The sequence below is a fragment of the Ammospiza caudacuta genome, chromosome 3 (assembly GCF_027887145.1).
Source record: "Ammospiza caudacuta isolate bAmmCau1 chromosome 3, bAmmCau1.pri, whole genome shotgun sequence".
NCBI classification, from domain to species: domain Eukaryota; kingdom Metazoa; phylum Chordata; class Aves; order Passeriformes; family Passerellidae; genus Ammospiza; species Ammospiza caudacuta.
Genome location: NC_080595.1, coordinates 99,159,590 through 99,173,982, shown reverse-complemented (window position 1 = coordinate 99,173,982; position 14,393 = coordinate 99,159,590). Strand labels below are relative to the sequence as shown.

The window sequence follows — 14,393 nt, the reverse complement described above, 5'->3', positions numbered from 1 at the left end:
GCTCAGTGGAGCTGCATTTGCAGTGCAGATCCTGCTCTCAACTTTGGAGAGCAGAGGGTGAGAGAATTGGTGCTGTGGCCAGCTCCTGCAGACAGAAGTGGGGAAAGGGACAGATACCTAAAGGTTTAGATGTGGGAAGGAGTGTGCAGGAATGTAACAGCATCAAAGGATTTGAGGTTAAAGAGGGATTAAGATACAGAACCTTAAGAAAGGACTCTAAAGCCAGAAGCAGAAGCCAATGGATAGCAGAAAAAATGTGCTGGGAAGAAAAGGCAGCAAAGGGTAGGTAGATGGTGAGAACAGGAAAATCAGCAGGTTAGACAAGGCGGAAGATGTATTAGAGGATCTTGCTAGAGCAGGGACTTGGAGAAGGATGCTAGGTGCATGAATTAAGTGGTCATGGATCTGCAGTAACCAGGAGAAAGATCAGCAAGGAAACTAAGAGCAAGAAGCTGAATCTAGGAAGGAAGAGAGGAAAATAAAGCAGGGAACAATGAGGGTGAGAAGAAATGTGTTTGAGGACTTGGATACATTGATCTGCATCTTGGAGCTGACATTTATTCCCTCCTGAACATTTCTCTATTGCTAAGCAAATAACTCTAAAACAAGAAGACAAAGTGTGTTGTGTTTGGCATGTGGCAGGTCAGCCCACACAGGAGACTGTTGATTTTTGGTGTCACTGTTGAGTTTGTTACTGAAACTTGGGGAGCTCTGTACCATAGTTTTGAGCTTACTGACAGCACTGCAGGTGTCAGTGTAGTTTGTAGGTTTGTTGTTCTTGTAATTTTGAACTTTATAAAGGCACAAAGAAGAATCCTAAAAATAAAACTGAAAGATCTTTAATGTGATTTAATGTGTTTTCCAAACCTGCAGAACTGCAGAGCTAATGAAACCACAAACTGCCTCGTGCAGTTATGCATATGATAGTAATATGCTATTTAAAAATAAACCTGGGCATATGATCATGCAGATGATTAGCTATTAAAGCTAGTATGAGTTATAGAGAGTGTTGCAACTTGTATTTCATAATTGGCATCTAAGTATTTGTAGAGAAAGAATAAAAAAATCTCTGCATGTAAAGGTATCTTCTCCCTTGCATGCTTTGTCTGGGCTTTTATTAGATCACTACTCTTACTAGAACACAGGCATCTAACTATAGTGTTACAGAGATCTGTTTTATAAAGTAAGATATTGAAGATACATTGCCAAAAGTTCCCTCCTTGTCCTCATAGGCTGATGGCTTCCAGACCAGTGTAATTCATGGTCTTTTTCTTGAATTACATGGCATATGAGTTTGTCCCAAGTGAAGGAGAAGATTGCAGCCTCGTACCTGCTGTATTTGTGTGGCTGTTCCCTCTGGCACTCTATTTCCTGCTCCTGTGCCTCTCCCCCTGTACAGCACCTGTTGTCACAACATTGACCTCTGCAGATTCTAGAGCGTGGTTGGCTGTTCTGTCCTTAACTATAGCTGAGAGCCCATTTTATGGAGTATTCCCTCTCGTGTCATCATTAGCTGTAGTCCTGTGTGTTTATTATGGAGATGGTGGGGAGGAGGAGGGCTCTGAATGTGATGCTTTGGGGTCCATTCTTGGACTGAGCAAAGGTAAAAATAGACAGCGTGCACAACCAATTCTAAAGTGCAATTCATGAAAAAGCAAAGGTCCAAATAAATGCATTATTTTATATTAATACACTATATTGTTTTCAAATTGATATATTGATTTGAATCATAATAAAAGTTTTGTATTTGCTTCATCAAACAATTGCACTTTAAAATTCATGCATGCAGAAGTAATCATTTATACATCTTTCTCTGTTTGAGAGATTACACATTTCTTTCTATTCATATTCTTCCAGGTGACTTGGATTATTACTGGCTGGATCCTGCCACGTGGCACAGCAGGGAGACGTCCCCTATTAGTTCGGTAAGAAATAGAAAAATAGGGATTCATAAAGAATAAGTTAAAATGTTTGCTAATTATTTCAGTTCAGCATAGATATTTGACTGTAAAAAATATTCTACACAAATAATGTGAAAATTTGTTTTATACTAACAAGGAAATGGAAATCAGAAAGAAAGTTTTATTGAAATGCATATTTGTAAAATTGCCTGAATTTTAACCTGACTTTAATCCCTTTAATAGACATGGCACTTAATTTTACTATGGACCCCAAAAATATCAGTTGTGAATGTGATGCTGCTCTGGGAAGGATTAGTGATTTTTTTAAAGACTTGGAGTTGGAAAGCATAATTTTGATTGATAATGTAATGAACCCTCATTAGGTAGACCTGCATAGCATGTGTTATTCTAAAGAACAGAATTTCTGCATGTGCTTTTCAGAGCCATGTAATTCAAAAAGAAATATTTAATTTTGTTATCTAAGATGTGTTTAAAATGTTTAATTGTATTGAAGTTTGAACTGAATTATAGTTCTATCTGTAGACTTAATGCAGACATTTTCTTACAAGAGGCATAAATGTTTAATGTAGCCAGAGTCCAACAGATATTCTCATAGAAAACTCAGGTGCATTATGTAACACACCTGAAGGATGTTTGTGTCTACTGTGACATGATGATGCAGTAATTTTATTGGTTTTTACATGTGCATCTAAATACTGGAGGATGTTCACGCTTTTAAAATTCCAATTCAATTTAATTGCTTGTTTTTTAACAGCATCCCGTAACGTGGCAGCCTTCTAAAGAGGGAGATCGCTTAATTGGGCGTGTTATCCTTAACAAGAGAACAACCATGCCTAAAGAATCAGGTGCATTACTGGGGCTAAAAGTAAGTATGACATGATTTATGTGCTAAATGAAAAGAAGTTCCACTGACTTTGGACATACACGTGCAACTTGTTAAATCAGAGGACTCTCAAATCATACGGTCTTTTGACAAAAAATGTATTCCTCTTTTCCTAAATTTTGAAAGTTATACAGATAAATTATGAATATAAATACATTTACTTCTTCTATACAGTCTTCAGTTGTCCATGACAAAGGGGCTGAACCATTTTGATTGAAAAGGGTATGTTTATTTAGCTTCCTGTCTGTAAGATAAATAACTACACATGACCGTGCATTAATGGAGTCCTGCATTTTCTAGCTCTGCTCTTTTCAATTTAGTCAAGTAATTAATTTTATAATCAACATACATAAATGTAATCTGGATGCAAATGCGTACAAGGTCAGTGTTTAAAAGTCACACAACCATTTGAAAACAGAAATTTTGTAGAAAGAATCCAAATATGTACACAAAAATCTTCTTAAATCATAGCAAATGTTATATTAAATTTATTCCAGTTAATCTAGCACCCCAAAATTGAGATATTGGCAACACTGTCCAGTTGATTTAAATCCCTAATTTACATTTTTAGCAGTCCTTTAGGTTCATGTGCCTAAATTGCCAGAAGACTTAAAAAAGAGGATTTTTTCTGAAGCCAGTAGCAGTTCAAGCATTTTTCTCTCTATATTTTTTAATCTATGAAGTAACAATGAGGACTGATAGGATTTAATTTGGGTGTCTTTCCCTCTCCACTGAGAACAACAGAAAGAATGCAAGATCTGAAATATTCCCACCTTGAAGTGTGATAGTCTGGCATGGTAATACAAAAGATGAAAACAGCTTTACTAAATGTTTAGTAGTCTATAGCACAAAGCTCATATTTGCTGCCAGCAAACAATTCTGTTTGACTATGTGAGAAAAAAGGTTGGGCCAAGTAGGAAACGCAGATTGTAGAGTTGTAGATTGTAGAGTTTCTCTTTGGTTTTTCTGAGTTTCAGTTGTATACATAATATGAACTAAGGCCCTCAATATCATGTGACAATATTGTTGGCAGATGGGCTTCTGGATACTTTTTTGGTATTAAAGATCCTGCTAGTTATTGTGATTGCAACATGGGGAACTAATACCTAATAAACCAACATTTTGCTGTGTCATTTGATTATAAAACTCCTCTGGGATATTCCTGATGAAAAAAATACAACCAAACCCCTTAGCTGACAGGAGAAAGGTAGTTAAAAAGATAACTTGTCTTGCAAATCAGCAACACTACATTTTCTTTGTATTTTATTTAAAATCTGTTCTCTTCAGCGCACTTGGTTTTCTTCTGATGTTCATGATCTCTGTATCCTGTAGTCATCTTCAAAAGCAGATCTTTTCAGTTTCAGTTTCTCTTCTCTTCTATAAAAGCCAGAAGCTGCCGGTTTGTCCTGTCATGTTCTTGGATGAGAGCTCCTATGTTTTAGCATCATCAACATTCTTGTGAACTAGTTGCCTGTATTTAATAGTAGTGTATTTGCTAAGTTTTCAATTGATGTACCAGTTTTGGGATTTCGTACACTTGAAATGATGTGCACTTGCAATTTAAATTTGAGTACATGATGGACAATTATTTGTAAAATGTGCATTTGCCTGGTTATTTATTAAGAAGTGTTTTTTCTGCAACAAATGTAGGTACTTAGCAAACTGCATAAGAGTGATTAGTCAAATACAGTAAAAGGAATAGAAATTTTATTCATTCTGGGTGAGCAGTACATCTTTTTGTTTTTAAGGCTCTCTAAAACCCAAATTGACAATAGGTTTGCCTATGAACATTTCAGGTGAAATTTAAAAAAATAGTGTGAAAACTGATTCGTCTAAATATTTGTGCTTTATGTGACAACTGGTTGGTGGCTTGGGGACTCACAAATTTGTGATTAACTAGGTTGTTGGAGGAAAAATGACAGAATTAGGACGACTCGGTGCCTTCATTACCAAAGTGAAGAAAGGTAGCTTGGCTGATGTGGTGGGGCATCTCAGAGCAGGTAAATCAATCAGTTGCATATATAAAATATACTGTCTTTTAGTAATGGCCTATTGCATGCAACCTTTAATTTATACAAACATTTGTCATGTGTTTTGGTAATTTTTTTAAAATACAGAACAATACTGTAACATTATTATGAAATGCCTTGGTTAGAAATGGCTGCCTGCATTTATAATTTGTTATGAATACCAATTGCTTGGATGTATGAGCAAAAAAAAAGACACTCCTGAGGAATGCTGGTAAGAGGACTGAGTGACCCTGGTAAATTTTTGTTTGCTTGCTCAGGAGCTGCTTGTTACACTCCACACAAGCAATGCAAACATTTTTGTGTTTAACTGGTTGTGGCAAACAAAATTCAGATCACTGAAGGATGACACACTGCATACACAGTGGATTTTATTGGTGTTATTTGCAGTGTTAACTGTTACAAAAATGGAAAAGAAGCCAAAAAACCGGTTCTAAAATATTTCATTTCTATTAGATGTATCTATTGCACTTACAAAAAAATGGCTGTGCTAATGGCATTTTTCAAGCTTCTAAATGAAGTGAGAATTATGCACAGCATTTGGTTTTCATGGCCACTTCTTAATGGTTTGTATTTTTACTATAGCTCTAAGCAATACTTTCCAAATGTTGTCATAGCAAACCAAAGTACCTATATAGTGTCTTAAGAACCCAGAAGCTCCAATGCCAGTGTGTATGGCTTCAGGATAATTGTGTGAAGCAAAGAATAATAAAGAACTAGAAAGGATGATGAATCTCTAACAATATTCTACTTTTTTGGCATTTTTAATTTTTTCTTTCTTACCAAATCAGCAGTTGTTTATAGATTTTAAATGCAGATTATAATTATAGGAAATAAATTTGTCTTCACTAATCTTAAACCATTTGGGCTGAAATCCTTATTTTCTATTTCTGGTCTAGATCTTCTGGGTTTTTTTTAATGGAAGCTATTTTTAATTTCTAAAACTAGCTTTAGATGCAAAATTATTTCCCAGAAAAAAATATTGTTTTGCACGTTTCCAGTGAGTGAAAGTCTGTTCATCCTATTGCATGAGACCAGAGCACACAAAAAGGGCATGGATGAGTGCTTGCAGTTAGAAAACCCACTTTTTTTCCTTATTAAAAACATCCAAAATTTGGATAGTTGATAAAACTTTGAGTAATTGTACAAAGTTCATAAATTTTAATAATTGCAAATTTGAAGTCTTGCATGAGGAACAGAACATCCTTGTCCAAGAGTAAGCATTGGAAGCCAACCAGCTAAAAAACACCTTGGCAGGAAAAATGTCTGAAGGTTTCAGTTCAGCTCTTTCATGATTTTAAATTATTTTTATATTACTTGAAAATATAGATTTCATTCTTTGTAAAAGAACATGAAAGTGAGATACACTTCTCTTTAAATTCAAGGGGATGAAGTTCTAGAATGGAATGGTAAACCCTTGCCTGGAGCAACAAATGAAGAAGTTTACAACATTATTTTAGAATCAAAATCAGAACCTCAAGTTGAAATCATTGTTTCAAGGCCTATTGGGTAAGGCTAAAGACTTACTTCTTTAGCATAGTTATTAGTTCTGTTAATAGGAATCTTGAAGGGATTATTTGTGAGTTAATTATTTTTATCGCTTAGTAATGGAATACAATTCTCCTTCTGTTATTGACATTCTGTATAGTCTGTTTTCTTCACTACCATTTACAGTCTTGTGCCTTTGCAGTGACATATAAACATAAATATTGTCTTCTGTGTGGTCTAAGTGCTATAAAGACTTTTGCCAAGTGGCAAAGGAAAATTGCTGGATTAGGTACACCTGTGCATGCCAAACTTTTGGTTTTCAGGCTTTCAGCCTAGTGGATCAGAATAATTCAAAAAGGTCTTCATGAGTGGAGGGAAGCATTGCAGGATTCTACTAAGGCAATACTAGTAGGATTTTAAACAGACCTTCTTTAAAAAGCTAAAAAAGTAAACAAAACTCCTAATTGAAAATACTGTATTTACCCTTGAACCTTTGTTGTTGAAGTCAAACATGGAAGCAAAAGATTCAATCAAAAATTAGTATTAAGGTGTTATGTTTATAATTTCTATTTTTTTATTATGGTTTGGAGTTTTGTGACAGGTTTGGAGTTTTGTGACAACAATTCTTCTATTCTCAGTTTCCCAAATATGCCTTAGAAGGAAAATAATATCTGTTCAAATTGATAAAACTGGGGGGATTGGCCCTGCATTAGTGGTAGTAGTTTTAGTGATATCAGGAATGTTTTGAGCTAGGTCTTACAAAATTGAATATGAATAATTTATTGTAATTATTCATTTACCTGCAAAATAGAGTCACATGATTTACAATAAGAAGTGATTGGTTTTGCTATTTTCGTCTTAATTATAATTCTTGCTTGTCTCAAATGTGATGCTTTTTTAGTTTTAGAAACAAAAAGCTATTCATTTTCTTTCTTACTAAAATATCCTTTTATGTTTTGATTATTGATTCTGTCTGTGCCATGTGAGTTTAGCTATATTTTGCAAATAAATTTTGTCTTCTTCATGGCAATCTCTATTAAAAGTACTTAAAAAATTGACATTAATAGGTAATTCCACCTATCAGTTTGACCTTCTAATGGAAAATGAAAGTCTGATGCAATAGTAGGGGCTGTTAAATGCTATAATTACCATCCAGCTGAAGACTCTGGGGAAGTAGAAGCTTTATTTTACATTTTTTGTCATAAATCAGGAGATATTCTTGAAAGAAAGCTGCAAATTCATTTGTACAGCTTTGCTATTAAAAATAAAAGTCCTTAAGGAGATTTTTAGGAAGTCTAGTTTTTATATTTAAATCAGCAAAAAAAGAAATATGTTGATACTGGACATGACTTGAATTCCACATCTCAATTGAAGAAAACATGGAAATGGATTTGTACAACTGTAGAACTGATGTAAAAGGAAAGAGCTAGATTAGCATTTTAAACAATGAACTTTAAACATATTTATTTCTGTCAATGTTGCAGATGTGTGCTCTTAAACTTCTAAGATAATTTTGGTAATAAACCAAATATATTCTTTTAGTTTAAAATTTGATAAATCTATTAGTTTAGAGAAATTAAGTACAAGGTGACTGCATTGCAGTGCCACATTCCTAAAGAAAAACTGGAAAAATACCCTTTTTTGAAGTTTGTTCAAAATTAAAGAATGTTCCTGAATCTGAACAGTGGATTTTGTGTTAGAATAGTGCACCCAGAAATAGTACCAATAAAATGTAAAGTTTTTCTTTGGATGGCCCATACATATTTTTTCAATATGTAGTCAGAAATAGATCACTTTAGATTTTGCTTTTTTTTTTAGATAAATGGAATCTTGGCATGGAGTTTTTTTGCATAATAGAACAACATTTTTCTTCTAGAGTTATGTCTCTATAGATTTTTAATATTTTTTTCTTTTGCTTGAGGGTCAGGTTGGTTTTTGGGGTCTTTATGAGAACAAATAAATATCCCTTGAGCACAGAATTTTAAAATTTAAAGACAGATCCTTTCTATCCTGCAGTAATGAGTCAAAGTCCAGTTGTTTTATGTCAGATTGAGATTTACCTGTCTGTCATCTAAAAATAACCAAAAATTTCAGACATTGTAGAACAGAGAAAATCCTAATAGTAGTTATTAAAAGAAGGAGAATGCTGCGCAGGATTTTCTTTTTTCCCTTTTTTTCCTTTTACTTGATAATTAGGATCTATGTAAATTGTCTTGCAAAATGGAAAATTATTTGCTTGATTGACAGATTGCTTTGATTTTGTCCCTAGCTCCACTTTGTCTTGTTTTCCAAACTGTGTGATGGTTTCAAATTCATGACAGGGATTTTTATTTCATCCCATCCAACACATCTAGTATGCCAAAGTTTGGTGGGTACTTTTAGGTGCTGACTAAGCAAAATTGAAATTGCTTGATACAGCATTAAGTGATAATCCATTACAGCAAAACATTCCTGTGAGGGAACAAGTTCCCGAAAGGCCTGAAAATGGTATTTCATCTACATAATTTAAGTGTTTTCATCTCTCAGTATTAATAATGCAAATAATGTACCAGCACTTTTAATGGTCTTGATTTAAAAATGCCTAGCATATTAGGTCTAAAAAGCCCAAATAGGACACAGTTTGCCTTAAGTGAATAATGGAAGGACTGTAAGTCCACAAATTAGACTGCCCACAAATTAGACTGCCAGTTACAAAACTGCGGTCTAAACAATTTGTTCAGTCTTGTAAATTTGGATTTCTCTGTCTGCCAGCAAATGTAATTTTAAGTAATGGATAATTGTAGGATGTTTATTATAGAAAAATGTGAAGCACATAACACTATTAGCAGCTAAAGGCATAACAACAATAAACAGTATAACCGCAATTGTACCGTGGAAACTCCATAGAAACTAATTGACACTAATTCTAATGGCTGCAACACAAGGTAGATAAGAAACCTATAAAAAGTAGAATTAATGGGTTGACTATCTCAATATGAGGGGAAGAATTACCTATGAATATGTATGCAATGTGAGAGGTGGTTAACATAGGACAGCACAGAAAATCCTCTGGCAGTATACTTTTCAGAGAAGAAGCGTGGCATGGTAACTAAACTCGCCGTCTCTTGTGTGCTCCATGGGATAGTGCAGGTAAAACAAATGTTTTTTCATTTGTCTCTGTTTTCTTTGTCAGATGCTAGCTATCTTTGCTTAGATTTCCACAGATAATGCTGCCAAGCTGTTGTTTCTGTGATATGATTTAGCTCCTCTGTGCAGGGTTGGTTACTGTGGTCTAGGTCCTGGCAAGGAGGTTGAAGCTCCATCACGATCCAGGCAGTGCTGAACTCCAGAGCTGCTCAAAATTAGTGCAAACTGCAGATTGATCTACAGGTTCTGATGGCAGGGAATGGTTTTGAGAATAGCAGGATGAGCACTGGGGAGAGGTACTCAGAAACTCTTTAGAAGCTCTCTGGGGTGTAGAATATGATACATCTGTTCCTAAAACAGCCTAAAAAGTGTGGGTTACAACCATGCTTGAACTTGGTTCTTCTTCAGTGAGCAACCTCTTGACTATATCCTTCAGAGAAATTATAGCTGTTCCTGTGCAAAATAGTGATTCTCACAAACCATATATCTGCACAGAGTAGTTTCAACCTAAGGTACACTTTTGTTTAATTTACGTAGTCATTGAGGCATGAAAGAATCAGATGTCAGATAATAATATGTAATATCATGGAAGACCACACAAGGTAGGGATAGAAAGACAAAGTTTGAAGTTGGCACCTCTTTACTGGAGGTAAAGAGCTGTCTACTACTTTTCTCAAGTTTGTATTGCTCCCAAAGGGGAGTAAAATTTTGTTACTGTATTAGATAAGCAACTGTGCAACTTTTCACTTTGTTTTTTCTTTGACTGGTCTAGTTTTGAATATTTTAAGTAATGAGCTACTATTTCTTCTAACGAGCTTTTTTGTAAATCATTTATCAGAATATTTTCTGCAGTGCAAAATTAAAACCAGGCTAGATAAGACTAGTTTTCTTACATGAAAAGTTTTAGATTATACTTTCCTTTTAGAATATTCATTCTCTAATTAAAATGCCAACATTTAATCCTCTTTTAAACTGTGTTGATCTATTTCTCATGTTGATTTATTATTAAATTTTTCTGTATTGGTTGTAATAGTGTGACAGTGCCTTAGCAGAAATATGAATCAGTTATTAAGTTGTTATTAATGTGTAATTAATATTTGAAGTTTATTTTTAGCCTTTTTTTTCTACTGTATTGTTGACAATACAAGAAAAAAAAATCCAAACAGAATTAGTTTTAGTGTCTTTAATCACACCAGGACTATAGAACTTGACACTGTGGCTGGCCCTTTCCATGTTGAAGCAGTCCTTGCACATGTGAACCTTTGTTTAGACATCCTAAAAGTGATGTTATTGCAAACAGTGCTATACTGCAGATGAGAGTGTTCATATTCTAGCACAAGAAAATATTGCAAACTTAACATTGTATTGAACAGAAAAATTTGTTTGATTATGATAAGTAAATACTTTAGACTGATGAGAAATGCCCTGGAAAGTCTGACCTGAAAAAGAGAAAATGTTAAGAGGAAGAAGAGTGCACAGCAGCCCTGCTGTGCCACAGGCTGTTAATCTGTTCATATGTTTGTAGTGTAGTACTGTGCCATGTCAAGAATGACTAATTCAGCTATAACTCCATGAATTTGAGAAAACCATGTTATTCTTGACTCATGAAGTCAAGACAAGGAGAAGCACATTCTTGTTCAGTGATGTGAGGTTTAAGCTGATTTGAGACATTAACGCAGAGCTGAAGTAGTCTATTTTAAACCACAGGCACCACAAGTTTAAATTGCAGGACATGAAAAGGGACTTTAAGGCTCAGTGATTGGGCACTGTTGCTTTCTTTTTCTGATACCAGTGTCTGTTTCTTTTTCATAAGTGACTTTTATAAAGCTAGAAGTCTTAGTTTTATTGAGTTCCAAGTCAGAAAGATTTCTGTGTTTCACTGAGTAGACTGCCTGAATACCTTTAAAATTCTCAACTATAGACTTAAAATCTTGTAAATGTTCTTCAGAAATGTTATTGCAGTTCCAATTTTAGATTAGTCTGTGTGGATGAAAATACATTCAAATAATTCACTGCAGAGTTTTGTTTCCATTTCCCTGCTCTGCTGCTTTGTTCAGATATGTGCAGTATTAGATGATTTTTGCTCTTGTAATGTATTTTCAATGACAGCTGAGAATAGAAAGAGCCAGGAACTAGCATCATCCAGGTTTTGGTGGAAGCATAAATTTATTGATGAGAAAATGCTGATAGATGTGTGTGGACTTTATCAGTTTATCTTACTTATATCTGTATATGTGTTGGATATGTATATATTGAAAAATGTCCATACTCAGTTGTAATACAGTTTCATTTTCTTTTATCCTTTGGAGAAATGCATTATTCACTTGTTTGTTCAACATTGCTAATAATCTTTGTTTTCCTTTTTTATTATTGTAAGACATTTTCATCAGTTTCATTCCCTGAACTCCTTGAGACGTTTATATAAAAATTACTAGTGAGTTAATCTTTGTCTTTTTTTGTTCCTCCAAAAAATAGTTAAACAACCATAGCTGTACTTTCTTTTGGCAAAGGAAGTATATCTGTGTACTGTTTATTTTTCTCTTCCTAAAATTTCTCTTTCTTTATTGTTGCAGTTGTAAAAGTATCTTGTAATCCATCCACAATGTTAACAATGTTATATCTGCTAGTTCCTTATTGTTATATCTGCTAGCTCCTTAACCTGAACGTGGTTTTTGTTAGATTTTCATGAATGATAGTAGAAAGTATGTCTTCAAATATTTCATCTTTCTTGCCTTGTAACCTGTTAGAAACAAATCCATGTTATTAGAACACTGTCCCAGCAATGTATTTGTCACAGCCAAAGGTTGTCTCTGTTGTTTCTAATTGCTATGTGTTCACATTTTAGTGATATTCCACGGATTCCCGAGACTTCCCACCCCCCATTAGAGTCTAGTGAGTACACACCTTGTTCTTTTCTTTAAGTAAGATCTTGTACCCAGCAAAACTATTTCAGCTATCAAATTTCTGAAAGATGATCTGTGGAAATTGCATTGGCTCTGAGGTTTTTGCATGACAAAATTCAATGGGTTTTGGCCTTGTGTGTTAAATTTGAAGCAATATGGATTTTATTAAACATATGCAGATTTCAAATGCTAGCAGAATTATATTTTTTCATTCTGTATCTTGTGTTGTTACTACCAAAATAATAATTTACTTCCCCTAACATAAGAGAGAACAGGTATAAGGGTCTGCCAAAGGTACAAATGGTGTCAGGATTTCACCTCCTGCACCAAGCAAAGTCCAGAGTTCTTGTTTCTCTTTTTTTTCAACAAGAAAACCTTGGTTGCATGAATTTTTTGTTCATACTTCAAAAGACTGGTGTTCTTTTTAACTATTCCATTTGAATGTTTTCAGCCAGAGTATTTGAGGGCCATGGCTCCCAGTCTTTTCCCATCTGAGCCTTTCCTGAGCTGCAACTAGAAACCTTCTCTGGTACAGGGAAGGTGTGATCACTTGTCACAAGTTCATATAATTAGTGAGGGCTCTGTTTCCCTGGGGGAGAACTGAGGATGTCCAGCAGTTGCTGAAATATCCTCCATGCCAGATTCATGTCTTTCGTGTCTTCCTATTAAAATTTCAGAGGCTACTGAGAGTATAATCCATACAACAGATGTGGTGTATTCATCAAAGACTTAGAATCAGTGTTCTTTGTCTGGGGAGGGAGATGTGTAATTCAGTCAGAGAACAGTATTTTATTTAAAACACTTGCTATGGTTTATCAAAGATGTATGAGGAACACTCTTACTATATGGCTTTTTTTAATAAACTAAAAAGTGACAGGTTTAATCTGGGATGTAGGGGTAAAAAAACAGTCTTTTTACTCTATTTTCTACATCAATTTTATACAATTCAAAGAAAAAGCAGTTCATAAGTTATCCAGATTTTGGATGGTAATTTCATGTGTTTCTCATGTGGTTTTAGGTTCAAGTTCTTTTGAATCTCAGAAGATGGAAAGGCCTTCTATTTCTGTTATATCTCCGACTAGCCCTGGAGCCCTACGGGATGCACCTCAGGTCCTACCAGGGCAGCTTTCTGTGAGCATATTTTGTTTTTCTTGGGTTTTTAATGGAAATCTGTGAAGTGCTGGTCCTTCAGCCCTGCCCATTCCCAAGGCCTGTTGGGAGACCAAGAGAAATTTTCAGTGTTGGTAAAAATAACATTTTTCAAAAGTTTTTTGATAGCCTCTGGATGCACTAACAAGACCTGACTCTAATCATAGCAGACATAAGAAATTGTTGTCTTAATACACCAAAGAGTGCAGGAATTTACATTGAGAAGAGCCCATAAAAGTGCCTTGAAACTTGTCATTTTTTAGCTTCTGCACTGAAAATAGTGACTTTGCTGTACATGTCCAGTACTCTGCAGATTCAAGAATAGTATCACTGTTTTCTTTATGGGAGCATTTAAAGGCCTGTATATTTGTTAAGCATTACTCTACTCAGTAATGCATTTTAATTTTGATACATCTTGGAACTTTCTTGTAATACTAATGGAAGTCCTGCTTATCAAATATACTGTCAGTACTTAAACTTTGTTTTCCACATTTTTAGTTTTTTTATATTGATCGTATTAATTCAGGAGTATACAGCAGGCTTAAAAATTTCCTAAAATTATGATTCTCTTAAGAAATTATGTAGCTCTATATTATTGTTTCCATATACACTTTTGAAAAGGTCACAAATCTGAGTATATAGATTTCAGCTATACCTTGAGATTAGATGCAGGCAGAGCTTTCTCTTTAATGTAGCTTTAAAGGTGCAGAGTTAAGACCTGCTGGTTTAGGTGCACTTACAGTTCTAAGATTATGCAATGAGTACAATAATTTTATTCTGCTGTGATAAGTATAAAAGTCTTGGTATATAACATCATCTTTTCCATCTAACCGAATTAAATATTAAGGGATCTTAAATGAAATACATCTCATTGTCTCTGGGAAAAAAAAAAAAA

At 34.5% G+C, this 14,393-nt stretch overlaps 1 protein-coding gene across 18 annotated transcripts in view; it reads left to right on the top strand.

Annotated features, from left to right (window-relative positions):
- Window positions 1-14,393, top strand: part of RIMS1 (regulating synaptic membrane exocytosis 1) — a 306,518-nt gene that overhangs the window by 177,074 nt on the left and 115,051 nt on the right. For all 18 annotated transcript variants that reach the window (XM_058801444.1, XM_058801434.1, XM_058801443.1 and 15 more), the window contains 6 exons: window positions 1,858-1,925; window positions 2,677-2,787; window positions 4,706-4,805; window positions 6,218-6,341; window positions 12,292-12,338; window positions 13,368-13,480. In XM_058801444.1, the coding sequence (XP_058657427.1) occupies window positions 1,858-1,925; window positions 2,677-2,787; window positions 4,706-4,805; window positions 6,218-6,341; window positions 12,292-12,338; window positions 13,368-13,480 (563 nt within the window). The remainder of the gene's footprint in view (window positions 1-1,857; window positions 1,926-2,676; window positions 2,788-4,705; window positions 4,806-6,217; window positions 6,342-12,291; window positions 12,339-13,367; window positions 13,481-14,393) is intronic.